The sequence below is a fragment of the Amaranthus tricolor genome, chromosome 5 (assembly GCF_026212465.1).
Source record: "Amaranthus tricolor cultivar Red isolate AtriRed21 chromosome 5, ASM2621246v1, whole genome shotgun sequence".
In the NCBI taxonomy this organism is placed as follows: Eukaryota; Viridiplantae; Streptophyta; class Magnoliopsida; order Caryophyllales; family Amaranthaceae; genus Amaranthus; species Amaranthus tricolor.
In genome coordinates, this window is record NC_080051.1 from 17,021,849 (window position 1) to 17,036,830 (window position 14,982).

The 14,982-nt window shown below is 34.7% G+C and overlaps 1 protein-coding gene across 1 annotated transcript; it reads right to left on the reverse strand.

The window, feature by feature from the left end:
- Positions 1-4,633: 4,633 nt before the first annotated feature.
- LOC130813497 (secreted RxLR effector protein 161-like) lies at positions 4,634-5,122 on the reverse strand. Its single transcript, XM_057679335.1, has one exon. It carries the CDS (start codon positions 5,120-5,122, stop codon positions 4,634-4,636), a length of 489 nt encoding a protein of 162 aa, XP_057535318.1.
- Positions 5,123-14,982: the final 9,860 nt, after the last annotated feature.

Below are 14,982 nucleotides of genomic sequence, written 5' to 3' on the forward strand. Positions count from 1 at the left end.
CTAATCTTTACTAAAATGATTTAAACTAATTTTTACTAACCAAAACTTTTTTTATTAAATTGTATTTTTAAAAAATGAACTACACAAAGTCTTTCCCGCACAACAACAAAACACGAAGTTTTTAGACGAAAAAGCATATTGTTTTGTAAAGCGTCTAAAAACTTAACATCACAAATCTTTTTCGATGCTTGATTTTATACGACTTTTTGCGTCTAAATAAGATTGTTTTTTTGACGCTTAAGATTGTCTAAAATATATTTACACGCCTAATAACCACAGTTTGTGTGCTAATTTTTTAGACGTTTTTATGTGTTGAAAAAAAGGCTTAGTCTTGTTCTTCTTCAAGGTATAATTTTTTTCAAGCTTAATTTAAGTTCTTCAAGCTTCATTGTGTTTTAGGGATTTAGTTTTTTTATACTAATTTTGATTTTGTTTTTCATTGTAGGTTGCATAATCAAATTGTAAAAACAACATTATCATATCTATTTACCAAGGTATGTATTGCATATTTGAATGTGAATAATTTACTTATGTATGTACTTGTATATTTAAATCTGAATAATTTTGATTAATTAAGATTTTTAGGGTAGATTGAATGTGAATAATTTACTAATGTATGTAGTTGTATATTTGAATGTGAATAATTTACTTATGTATGTAGTTGTATATTATTAGTTTCTTAATTTTTTTTTTGATTTATGTGTATTTGGTAAAAAAAAAAGGTTTTTTTTGGTTATATATGTTTTGTAATTAAAAAATATATAATTTGAATACTTTAAATAATATAAAGGTTATATAGGGTTAATTTAGGTTAATTAGGGTTAAGTATATATGTTAAAAAGTGATTATTAATTTTTTTGAATTCATTAATCGCACTTAGGATAACAAAAGATCACACAGAAGTAATACATTTGAATTAAGTAATTTACAAGGTATAAAGTATTTATGCTTTTTTGGCCCTTTCTCGCATAAAATAGTTCAAACTTGGTTTGTTTTGCATGAAACTTATCACACAACACTATTTGGTATATATTATTGTGTTGAAATGGTTAGAATTGAAAACAATAGTCATATGCTTGATATGCTTGAAATTACGTGCTAAGTTGCGTTTTTACGGTTTTTTAAGCATTTTTGACACTCTCTCGCATAAAGTAGTTCAAACTTGGTTTGTTTTGCATGAAACTTCGCACACAACACTATTTAATGTATATTATTGTGTTGAAATGGTTAGAATTGAAAACAATAGTCATATGCTTGAAATTACGTGCTAAGTTGCATTTTTAAGGTTTTTTAAACGTTTTTAGCACTTTCTCGCATAAAGTGGTTCAAACTTGGTTTGTTTGGCACAAAACTTGGCACTCAACACTATTTGGTATATATTATTGTGTTAAAATGGTTAGAATCGAAAATAATAGTCATATGCTTGAAATTACGTGCTAAGTTGCTTTTTAAAGGTTTTTTAATGCTTTTTTGCACTTTCTAACATAAAGTAGTTCAAACTTGGTTTGTTTTGCACGAAACTTGGCACACAATACTATTTAGTATATATTATTGTATTGAAATGGTTAGAATCGAAAACAATAGTCATATTCTAGAAATTACGTACTAAGTTGCGTTTTTGATGTTTTTAAAGCTTTTTTGGCACTTACATTTATTTTCTCTTAGTACTTTCGACAAGATAATGGTATTGATTGCGACTACTACACTCTCAAATATATGGACGATCTCTTAAAAGGCGTGAAAAAGGTTGGAGTCGAAAATATTGATACGGTATGTATATGTTACGTTCTTAAATTATAATATTATATATTTGCTATTGGTAAAATCTAAAGTATAAGTATTATATAAACTTTTTTAATTATTTCATATAATTTTTAGGTTTTATACGACACTTCAAGGGAAACACGCACCTTGACAGAAGGGGAAATGCGCGAATTGAAAGACAAGGTGGCCGTGTATCTTTCTAATATATGTGTTTGGTAGTGTAATTAGTTTACATTTTGGACTTTGTATATATATTTATATATAATTAAATTATTGTTAGATTTTAATATGCATATACTTTTGCCATTGTATATATATATGTATTATTTATGATATATATTATATATATTTGTTTATTACAATGATCGAGTGTATATTAGTAACGAGTTTATGGTGATTATTTGCTGATTGCAATTGTGTCCATTAGAAATGAATATGTATTGGATTATTAATAAAACGAAAAAAAACGAAAAAAAAAAATAATCATCATATGTTGCGGTTCTAGGGGAACTACAATATAGTGTGTTTTTTGAATTTAAAAAAAATACACACTATATTCTGCGGTTCCCCTAGTACCGCAGCATATAATGTTTTTTGTGCTACGGTTTTAAACCGCAACATTTAAAATAAGCCATCTGCTAGTATCACTAATGCTTGGGGTTAAAACCGCAGCATTTAAGGTCTTTTCTACCAGTGTATTCTCTACAAAACCTTGTTTTCTTCACCTTACTCTCGTATTATTTCAATAATGGTTTCCTCAAAGACTTCTCTCAGCGAACTGACCTTTGACTTCAGCAAAGAACTCACTGATGCACCTGTTTTTGAGTTTCCCTCTTTATGCAGCCAGAGGCATAACCACACGAACCTCCAACTGATTGGAGCATAAAACCGAATGGCTGGCTACATCTTCGATGGATAGACCCAATCATCCTTCCATCTTTGGAGGGTCTTGAAGGTATTCATTTCACACCTTTTAATCTGGAGGGTTCTTTTGATACGATAAAAAGGTTACTGACTATGGGTCTCACTTCTCAAACTTTCAACTTGATGGTGGAGAGTTGGGCCTAATTTGTGTTAGAGGATTATTGCCATATCCCATGAGAAAAGGGATATTGGTGCAGGATTGGTAAATAAGGGATGATGGCCCACGAATACAATGAAGAAAGGATGAAGAAGACATTGTCTCCAAGATTTTATGTCATTTCCATCTTTCCCTCAATCAACTTCTTCCTCAAGCTACCAGGAAGATTTTGTCCTTTATCTGGAACTGTGAATACATGAAGCTTCCCCTGACTCTTAGTCTTTTTAAGAGTCTTTTTAAACTGGATGAGAACAAGAACAGGCCTTGTATTACTTTTTCTTCAATAAATGGGGCCATAGTCGTTTACCCAGAACTCAACGACCTGAAGGAGTACAAACATAAAATCTTCTGGGTCAGAGTGCCAAAAACTCCTGGCCACCCATTCAGGTACATGCCTCCAGTCTTCTGGAGCAAATTTAATGCCAGAGAGACTTTGGTTCTGAATGAAGTTATGCATCTTTCTTGAAGAGAAAGACATGCCTTTTTATTTTTCGTTAAACCAAAAGCTAAGAATCTGCCCTCTAGGTGGATTCCTCATGCTATGATATTCCACTAGGACATCTACCTGTCCTTGGTTGGAATGTCTCCCTTCCTGACTCCTGGTACGTCAACTGCTTTTTCTAGTTGCATTACCCTCTTTGTTTTCTTTTTTTTACCATATCCTAACACTTTTCCTTGTTTATTTTTCTAGAACGGACAGGTGATACAGTTCCTTAGAAGACTCTGGGTATTTCTTCTTATAGAAAATATTACAGGTTGTTGTGCGACAGCGGAAGCAAGGTCGATGAACAACAATGAAACAACAAGAAATTCAATGCAAACAATAAGAAAATGACACAAGAAATTTAACATGGTTCACTATCAATGTGATAGCTACGTCCACCGACACCGAGAACAAACAATTTCACTATGATCGCAAAGAATACAAGATGAATTACAATCACGCTCACAAATTATGATGGCTCTCTTGTGATCTCTCTCAATTTGTCATAATTCCCTAGTGCTAACAAGAGGGTGTATTTATAATAAATCAACTTGAAAGACAGTTTTAGGAACTAAGTAACCACAAATAACCGACCACAAATAAAGATAACCGTCCCAAAAGACGTTTCCCGTGAAAAGAAACTTCAATTACGCGACCCGTGTAAAAATACGCGAGCCGCAGAGTGGAGGCAGAAGCAGCTCCGCGCCCCGCGGAGGTCCCTCTGACCCATACTCATCTCCTTCAATGGTGCTTTCCTAGTTTGAGTCACCATTAACAACAATCTCCACCTTGACGAAAACTCGTATTCAGCAGACGATCTCATCAACACACAGTGAACATATCTCAAGCCAAAACCCGATGTAAAGCTCATGCATAAGCCGTACATCCCGATAAATGTTCAACCAAGACTCATCCCGACAAGTCTCCAACCAAGACCTATCACCTACTTTTCACCAAGTATAACAACTCATGATGCTCCACCTGCATCACAAGCCCCGGGCAAGCTCCACCTTAAGGCCAACATGCCTACAACTGGAGCTCCCAACACCGCCCCTATGGGCCTACTACATCACATAGTAATCAATATTTAGCAAGTCTAAGCAATGTTTAAACTTACTAAATAGAACAGACTTAGTAAAGAAATCAGCTGGGTTGTCAGCGGTCCCGATCTTCTTTACCTTTATCCTCTTGTCAGTATGCAAGAAATGATACTTGACATCAATGTGCTTGGTCCGATCATGGTGTACTTGGTCTTTAGCTAAGCAAATGGCACTTAGACTATCACAATACACCGTAGCAAAATCCTATGCGATACCCAGTTCACCTACAAGGCCTTTTAGCCATATAGACTCCTTAGCTGCAGAAGTTAAAGCTATGTACTCAGTTTTAGTAGTAGACAACGTAACCGAAGACTGCAATGTAGACTTCCAACTAACCACAGAACCGCCCAGAGTAAACACATACCCAGTCACCGACCTCCTGGTATCCACATCAGCTGCATAATCAGAATCACTATATCCAGTTACCAAACACTCCTTACCATTCCCATACACAAGACCAATATCAGTTGTCCCTCTCAAATAGCGAAAAATCCTTTTCACCCCCTGCCAGTGCTCTCTCCCAGGACGAGCCATGAACCTACTCACAACACTGACAGCGTGCGCAATATCAGGCCTAGTACAGACCATAGCATACATCAAACATCCAACAGCGTTGGCATAAGGGACCATAGATATATAAGCCAACTCCTCCTCAGTTTGAGGTGACATGGACAAAGACAATTTGCAGCTCATAGATGTTGGTGTACTTATAGGCTTCGATTTCTCCATCCCAAAACGAGATAAAATCCTTTCGATTTAACTTTTATGAGTCAAGAAAAGCTTACCTCTAGCCCGATCCCTATAGATCTCCATACCCAAAATCTTCTTAGCTGGACCCAAATCTTTCATGTCAAATTCCGAGCTAAGCAATTCTTTAAGTCTAGCAATATCCGATTTATTCTTTGTGGTAACAAGCATGTCATCAACATATAGCAACAAATAAATCAAGGAACCGTCATCTAGCTTACTATGATACACACAACAATCATACGAATTCCTATCAAAACCATGCGAAACCATAAAAGAATCAAACCTCTTGTACCACTGCCGAGGGGATTGCTTAAGTTCATACAACGACTTTAGCAATCTGCATGCATAGTGCTCTTTTCCTGGGATCTCGAATCCCTCGGGCTGCTTCATCAAAATCTCCTCCTCCAAATCGCCATGAAGGAAAGCCGTCTTAACATCCAGCTGCTCCAGCTCAAGGTCATAATGTGCTACAATTGACAATAGCACACGAATAGAAGTATGTCGAACCACCGGTGAGAATATCTCCACAAAGTCAACCCCTTCTACCTGACTGAACCCCTTTGCAACTAGCCTAGCCTTAAAACGAACTTTCTCAGATTCAGATGACCCTTCTTTCTTCTTAAAGATCCACTTACACCCTACAAGTTTTCTCCCCTCTGGTACCTTCACAAGTTCCCACACTCTGTTCTTGTAAAGAGATTGCATCTCTTCACCCATTGCAGCAAGCCATTGCAGAGACTCACTACAACTAATTGCTTGTTTATACGTGGCAGGTTCATATGACTCTACATCATTAGCTACACTCAATGCATAACCTGTCAAATTCTTAACAAAGCAATTCCTTCCTTCCATCTCTTTAATCAACCTAACAGGCTTCTTGATAACTCGTCTAGGTCTCTCAAAAATGGTGTCAGATTGACTAGATGACCCCTGATTAGACTGCTCCACCTCCTCCCCAGAGTTAGGAGGAGATGGAACAACCTCAGGTTCAGGAGTACTCGGCACTGGAACCTCAGCATCATCATCAATAAATTGCACTCGAGGTAAATCAGCAATGGATGACTGATGTACCTCAAGTACTCCATCTGTCTGCAGTAAGTTCTCCCCTTCTTTTCCCAAATCAGAAGACTCCGAGCTCTTCTTGGAATACATGGTGCTCTCATCAAAAGTGACATCCCTACTAAGAAGACCCGACGCTCCGAAGGTGAATAGATCCTAAACCCCTTCACACCATCACCGTACCCAACAAAACACCCCGTCTTGGCTCGTGGATCCAGCCTACCCTCACTAACATGATAATAAGCAACACAGCCAAAAATCTTCAAATTAGAGAAACTAGGCAACTTACCACTCCAGATCTCAAACGGGATTTGTGAAGTCAATTCCCGAATGAGGACCCCTATTGATGATATAACAAGCTGTCTTCATAGCTTCACTCCAATACCTCCTCCCAAGCGTTGCATTAGAGAGCATGCATCGAACTCTCTCAAGCAGTGTCTGATTAACCCGTTCTGCAACACCGTTCTGCTGTGGTGTCATCCTGATGGTATGATGCCGACCAATACCCTCATCTGCACAGAATTGATTAAACTCCTCTTTGCAAAACTCTAGCCCATTGTCTGTTCGTAGCTTCTTGATCTTCCTACCCTGTCGATTTTCCACTAAAGCTTTCCATTTGCTTAAAAGCTTTGAAGGCCTCATCCTTTGACTTAAGCAACCTAAGCCATGTGTATCGAGCTTTGTCATCTACAAATGATACAAAATAGCGGAAACCTCCTATACCTTCAACCCTAGATGGACCCCATAAATCTGAATGGACATAATCGAGCACTTCATCAGTAATGTGAGTACCCTTGCTGAACTTTGACCTGTGTTTCTTCCCAAACACATAATGCTCACAAAATTCAAGGTTGACAACCTTGATCCCGGATAGTAAACCCTTCTTAGACAAAAGATGCATCCCCTTCTCCCCCATATGACCAAGCCTCATGTGCCAAATCTTGGTCATCTCCTGGTGAGATACTGATGCGCAAACCGCAGAACTAGACAATGTGACACCCTCAAAGACATAAAGGGTGTTCCTCTTGATACCCTTAAGTACCATCTCCGAACCTCGATAAATGGACAGCTCCCCATCTGAAAACGTTCCATTGTACCCCAAATCATCCAAGGTACCCAATGAAATCAGATTCTTCCCCAAAGCAGGGACATGCCGCACCCTAGTCAATGTCAACTTTCGCCCATCTCTAGTCCTCAATCTTATGGATCCGATACCCGTAACCTTACAAGATGCGTTGTTACCTACAATAACATTACCCCCATTGCAAGACTCATACGTGTCAAACCAATCTCGACGCGGACTCATATGGAACGAACACCCCGAATCTAGAACCCAATCATCAGAAAGATCCCCAGACTTAGCAGAACTCACTAATGCCAAGTCTTCTTTCGAATTATAGTTCTCCTTTGGTTTTACTTCAACTACAGCAGCTTGGGACTTGCCCTTCCTCACCGGACAATTAGCCCTAAAGTGACCCGGTTCTTTGCAGTATTAACAGGTCTTCCCCGCAGTCTTACCAGATCCCTCATTGCCGTTTCCAGCACCCGACCCAGTATTTTTGCCCTTGTTAACCCCCTTCTTCCTTTTAGACTTCCCGGACTTAACAAACAACCCATTGCCACTATCCCCGTTATCACCTATAGCTTTTTGACGAAGTTCCCTAGTATGAAGTGCTGCCTTCACTTCTTTTAGGGTCAGGGAGTCTTTACCAACAACAAACGACTCCACAAAATTCTCATAGCTAGACGGTAGAGACACAAGTAAAATCAACGCAGCATCCTCATCATCTACTTTAACATCTAAGTTACGCAAATCCAGTAAAATAGAATTAAGTTTTTCAAGATGTTCCCATAAGGGAGTACCTGACTGCATTTGGAGGCTTAACAACCGCTGCTTCAGAAATAATTTGTTGGTCAGCGACTTAGTCATATACAATGACTCCAACTTCATCCAAAGTTCCGCCGTTGTAGCCTGATCAGCGACCTCCGTGATGATGTGATCATCCAAACTTAGCAAAATGGTAGAATGAGCCTTTTCCTCCATTACTGCTAATTGCCCGTCGGTTAATCCATCATCCGACCCCGTAGTGGTACTCCATAAAGCCAACGGACGCCAGATTTGTTGCTGTTTCAACATAGCCTTCATCTTTATTTGCCATAGCCCGAAGCTATTTTTCCCGGTAAATTTCTCAATTCTTATTGTAGAATCTCCGACCATTGTTTCACTCAAAAAACTCTCCAAGGGATTAAAACTTGAGATCTTGATGTCAATTGTTATGCGACAGCGGAAGCAAGGTCGATGAACAACAATGAAACAACAAGAAATTCAATGCAAGCAATAAGAAAATGACACAAGAAATTTAACGTGGTTCACTATCAATGTGATAGCTACGTCCACCGGCACCGAGAACAAACAATTTCACTATGATCGCAAAGAATACAAGATGAATAACAATCACGCTCACAAATTACGATGGCTCTCTTGTGATCTCTCTCTCAATTTGTGAATCATAATTCCCTAGTGCTAACAAGAGGGTGTATTTATAATAAATCAACTTGAAAGACAGTTTTAGGAACTAAGTAACCACAAATAAAGATAACCGTCCCAAAAGACGTTTCCCGTGAAAAGAAACTTCAATTGCGCGACCCGTGTAAAACTACGCGAGCCGCAGAGTGGAGGCAGAGTTAGCTCCGCGCCCCGCGAAGGTCCCTCTGGCCCGTACTCATCTCCTTCAATGGTGCTTTGCTAGTTTGAGTCACCATTAACAACACAGGTCTCTTCTCTAGTCTCCATGGGCTGACAACACAACTAACAAACATCTGTACTGAATGTGCGTTAGTTACTACCGCAGTTGACGTAATGGTAAAAAAAAAGAGGTAATGCAATCAAAGTGTTAGCATTACTACAGGCTCTGGGTTTTTTTTTTTTTTTTTTTTTTTTTCTGATTTCTGATTGCATTACCCTCTTTTTTCTGATTTATGATTGCATTACCCTCTTTTTTCTGATTTCTAATTGCATTACTACAGACTCTGATTTTTTTATTTTTTTTTATTTTTTTTTATTTTTATTTTTTTTAACCATATCTTACTTCACATAGTGTCTTTTGATTGGGATTGGTTTGAGAAATGGTGAGAAAGAGTTGCTACCGGTCTCTCCTCTCTTCCATTGTCATCTTTTTAATTATTTTTTAACATTATTTATTGACTATTTTTAGTTTATATTTTATTCTAATTTATAATTAAGTTAAAAATATAATCGATTAATATCTTTTTAATTAATCTCAATATAAATTTATTTACTTTAACTTTTTATAACTTTTAATTTTGCCAATTAGAATTATTTATATAAGTGAATTTACATGTGTGGAAAAAAAAAGGAAAATGATAATGGAATAGGAGTAAAATATAAGGAGCCAAAATAAATTTCTATTACATATGTCCCTACGAAATTCCACACTTTTAGTTTATACTGAAAAAAAAATCATATTGGGTGTTACATTATTTTATTGCCCATACTTCAAAAAGTGTGGCCAATAGTATAGGCGACATTAACATAATCTAACATGATGATTATCATCTTATATGTGTTGTCTATATTTCTATTTTAGATAGTGTTTTCGCCCCTCTTTTTACAAATACTTTCATTTTCTCTCACTATCAATACTAACCACACAATTTTAATGGTTTCTAACACTTTTTTAATACTTGTATCATTAAAATATTTACGACTTTATTAGAATAACTAATAAGATGATTGAATATGAGTCAATCATACTTCTATGTAAAAATTTGGTTCAGGTTTACAGCAGTTCGATCTTAACTTCGTTCGGGTTAAGTCGGTTTCAGTCGGGTCGAGTTTGGTTTTGAGCATGATTCGGGTTGGATATGACTCGGGTCGGTCACTATTAAGTTCGGGTAATCTCGGTTAATAGTTACGTGTCGGTTAGAAAAATCGGTTACAGCTTGGGTTCAATTTTCTCATTTTCAGTTGTCAACCGGTTCGGGTATAGCTTCGGGTCAGGTAATATCGGTTCGATAAACGTAAAAAAGGAACACATTTTCGGATTGGTTTACTTTCGGTTTCGGATTGGATTTTTGGGTCGGGTCACTTTTAAACAGCTCTAACCATAAGTATGTAATGATCCAAAGTAGATAAACCTTTTGTTAAGGACATTATTAAATTTTGCCATCCTTTATATTTTATTGCCACTCCTTATATATTATATTGAAATTTCAAGATTGCTCCTGGTTACTTTTTAAACCTTTAATCTCTAACATCTCTCTAAAAACTCTCTCCGAACACTTATTGAACTTAAACAAGCTAAAAATAAAAATCAAATTACAATGGCCAAAGAAAATGATCATCAATATGGTCGCGGAATCAATATGATTGTGTTAAATTTAATACATGTACACTCTTTTGGCTATAACTTTAAATAGGAAAATCATATAATTGCAATGTTTACGGCATTAGAACCTAGACTTCAAGATCTTTCCAATTATATATTATATGCCCAATTCCGATAACCGAGTAAGAAATGACGATCGTTTAAAGTTTGTTTATACTGAAATTTAATACATGTTCAATCTTTCGGGCATAACTTTTTATAGAAAAATCTTATTAATTCAAGGTTTTAGGCATTACACACTAGACTTCAAGAGCTTTCCAACGACATATTATATGCCCAATTCTGACAATCGAGTGAGAAATGACGACCGTTTAAAGATTGCAGTGATTTCTAACATTCAGTCGCGCGCGACCGGACCGTGGTATGGTCGCGTAAAATGCGTGATCGGACCGCGGTATGGCCACATAAAACGCGTGACTCCATCGCGGTCCGGTCGTATGTTTTATGTGACTATACCGCGATACGGTCGTGCGCGACTGAATGTTAGAAATCACTGCAAACGTTAAACGATCGTCATTTCTCGCTCGATTATCAGAATTTGGCATATAATATGTCGTTGGAAAGCTCTTGAAGTCTAGCTTTTAATGCCTAAAATTTACATTAATATGATTTTTCTTAAAATTTTATGCTTATAAGATTGAACATATATCAAATTTTAACACAGACAAGTTTTAAACGATCATCATTTCACACTCGATTATCGAAATTGGGCATATAATATATCATTGGAAAGATCTTGAAGTTTAGGTTCTAATGTTGAAAATATTGCAGTAATGTGATTTTGCTATCAAAAGTTTCGGCCGAAAGAGTGATTATGTATCAAATTTCAACACAAAACGTGTGATTAGGTTGATTTTCCGATTTTAAAAAATTATTTTCATTTTTAAAATTAATATTTTTTATTTTAATTTAATTATTATTAATAAATGTATTTTAGTAATTATAATGGTTGATTTTATAATTAAAAATAGATTTAAAGGCATTTTAGTAATTTTTTTAAAAAAAGGGTGGCGATATAATGAAAAGGGTGGCGAAGTTTAAGGATTGGGAAAAAGAAATTGCGTGGAATAAAAATTTTTTTTAACAAAAAATATTACACCCTCTTATTCAAGCGACTTGTCCCATTCACTTTTTCACACTTACCGAGATAATATTTTAAGTTTTGATATTTGTAATTGTGAATAATTAAAAATAATGAAAAATTGATACTCCTATTAATATTCTTTGCATTGAGACGAATAAAATAAAATCTCACATGACTATATTTTAACTTATAAATTAATAATAAAATACAAATAAAAAATAATTAGTGAATAGTAACCAAAAAGTATATGGGACAAGTAATAAGAATGTATTTTCTTTTTTTTTTTTACTTGCACCCTTTGCTTTTTCATATCACTCGATGCTCATTTTATAGTTAATGTCTTTAGTTATACATACCAAAAAATTATAAAACTCAAAATTAATGAACATTAGATTGAAATTATTCAAACAAGTTGTCATGTGACTATTATTTAACTTAAAGATTAACGTCCTAACGACAATAAACAAGACAATTTGATTGATCAATAATGGCAAAGTCAACACTAGTGCAACTAAAAAACTTTGACTATGATTTCTAATAGATCTACATGAAAAACATGTTCATATAGGATCTTGATAGATTCGTTTCAATTTATACTTTTTAAATATCAACTTTTTAGAATGTTCAAAAATTTAGAATTAAAATTAGTTGACTTTTGAGTTCGCATTAGAATCCGCAAAAAAAGTGATTGGAAAGAACAAATGAAAATAGAGAGAGTAATATTCTTTCATCCTTTTAATTTGCTTTATTTTCTAGTTTAGATTGTTTCAATTAGTTTGCCTTATTTTTTTATCTGAAATAAATAATATTACTTTCTTTTAATATCATCAAAATATTTTAACTCACACATTTTAAGTTTCTCAATAGTATCCCATTTTAACTTTCTCTCAATAATATATGCAACATAAAATCCATCTCTTCATTTAATAGCAAGTTCCATCTTTCCCTCAAAAAAAGTCATATTTGTACAATGTGGCAACTCCACCGTTTAGAGGACTAGCATTTAGGTTCTCTTGTACAATGTGGCAACTTTTTAGGCAATATAATACGTTTATTTTGATCAATTATATATTAAATTATATATTATTAAAAATATATAAATTAACTTTAGAAAAGTATATGATTCAAGATCTCCTTGACTATAATATGTTATTTTGATCATTTATAATAAGCTTAAAAGATGAATAGAGTTAATAATCATAAAATATGAAATATTTTAGAAGGGAAAAAATATAGAATAGAACAACTTAAGAATGAATATACTTGAACTAAACAATCCATCTTAGAGCTCTAGCCATGCACCCATAAATTTTGGTGCTGGTTGACATAAAATGATACTCCTTCTATCCTTATGAGTTTGCAACCCTAATACTCAAAAAGTTCTCACATATTTAAGTTTTGAGGTGTAAAATCTATTGAGATTTGATTCAAAATTAAAATAGATATTGTTTAGGAGCTAGTAGGTTATTAAAAGTAGTGGGTTAGAAGGTTATTTAACTTCCCATATTAGGCACTAAGTTAGTGACTTAGTTTTAGGAAATTTAGTTATTTGCATCTCTATTTAAATTCCTTTATAACTTTCATTAATATAAGAATAAAAACAATATAATAGTTTAACGTTTATCACTCTACCACACTTAATTTTAGGAGTTATAAGTTTCATTCAACTTCGTTTATTTTACTTTTCTTCAAATTTTTTTATACAAGTACTCAGGATTTAAATGATAAATTTGTTATCAAATATGTATATAATAAGACTTATATAAAAGGAGAGTGACTACGTAAAAATTTAAATTCGTGTCAACTTTTTATGGGAGTGATTATGCATGCTTCATGCTTATTGCTTAGCTTATGTCTGCTTATTATGATATTACTGATATAATTTACTAATTGATATAATGATGTTGTTGGGATTATTTTTACCCTTTTCGACTATAGGATATATAGCATCATAATTCATATGGCAAGTGTTTTCTTTGTCCAAGTACAAAAGATACATGCTTGTGGGTTGACCACTAAAAAGAAATCGAATGGTATGGTGTTACATGTAGTAATCCAAAACATTGATTGTTCTAAATTTATTTATTATCCGGAATATTTGAAAAGCATTTCATTAACTATTTATGTATATAATTAATATTGAATGAAAATATATACTAAAAGAATAATAAGATAATTATACATTAATTACTGTCCCTAGAATTAAGTATTACGATAATGTACTTAGTTTATTTTTAAGGATGATCGATATAACTCCGTCTATAAGTGCTTGTTGTTATTGGCAAACCCGAGCCTGAATATAGGAGGGTGAGTGGTAATTATTAGTGACAACCATTTTGGTAATTTTTTGTCCAATCCCATGATCATGAAACAAAAATTAATTTTTGTGGGGGCGTATCGACCTACTCAGCGACGCACTATACTTGTTAGGCCTAACTATACTAAAATGTATGCATAGTGTTACTAGTTCATTGTCCAGAAGCGATGCACCATAATGCCTGAGTGGTGTCATATGAGCAAGGGCATATAAGTTATACTAGGACGTTGTCCAGAATCAATGCGCCACATGGTATGAGTGTGGTGTTTAATGAGCAAGGACCCATAGGTTTAAGCATAAGAGATTAAGGAAAATCAATGATCTTAGACTAAGATTGGGATCTTAGAATATTAATTAAATGTTCAATCGATAGATTTTTAGAGATTGTAGATATCATAAAAATGAGGAGAATTTACATTTTATGTCTCCAAGAGATAAAATGGTTTAAAAATAGTTACAAAACAATAGTTAGTGAAAGGCAAGAATATAAATTACGGTGTGTGAGATAAGATATAAATTGAAATAGAGTTAATGTTATTATGTATGAACAAACATCTAATGATGTACGTAGTAGAGGTATGCAGAAAGAACGATAGGATTATAAGAGTGAAAATTGTATATGCTAAAGAGATTTTGAACATCACATGTGCCTATGCACTACAAGGGGCAATAAAGAAATCAATTTAAAAGAAATTTTGGTAGGATCTTGATGATACGGTGCAAACGATAGAAATGAATGAGAAGCTCTGTGTCGAAGATTATTTAAATGGGCACTTAAGGGTATGTCAATATGGCTACAAAAATATCCATGGAGATTTTGGCTATGGAACTAGGAACACATAAGGAGAGTCCTTTTGGAATTTTGCAGTGTCATACGACTTGTTGATCGTGAATACCTGGTTTAAGAAAAGAGATCGACACTTGGTGGCTTTTA

What these genes read in the sequence shown, in the direction of transcription:
- LOC130813497 (XM_057679335.1), bottom strand. Translation starts at nt 5,122, where the DNA reads ATGAGCTGCAAATTGTCTTTGTCCATGTCACCTCAAACTGAGGAGGAG.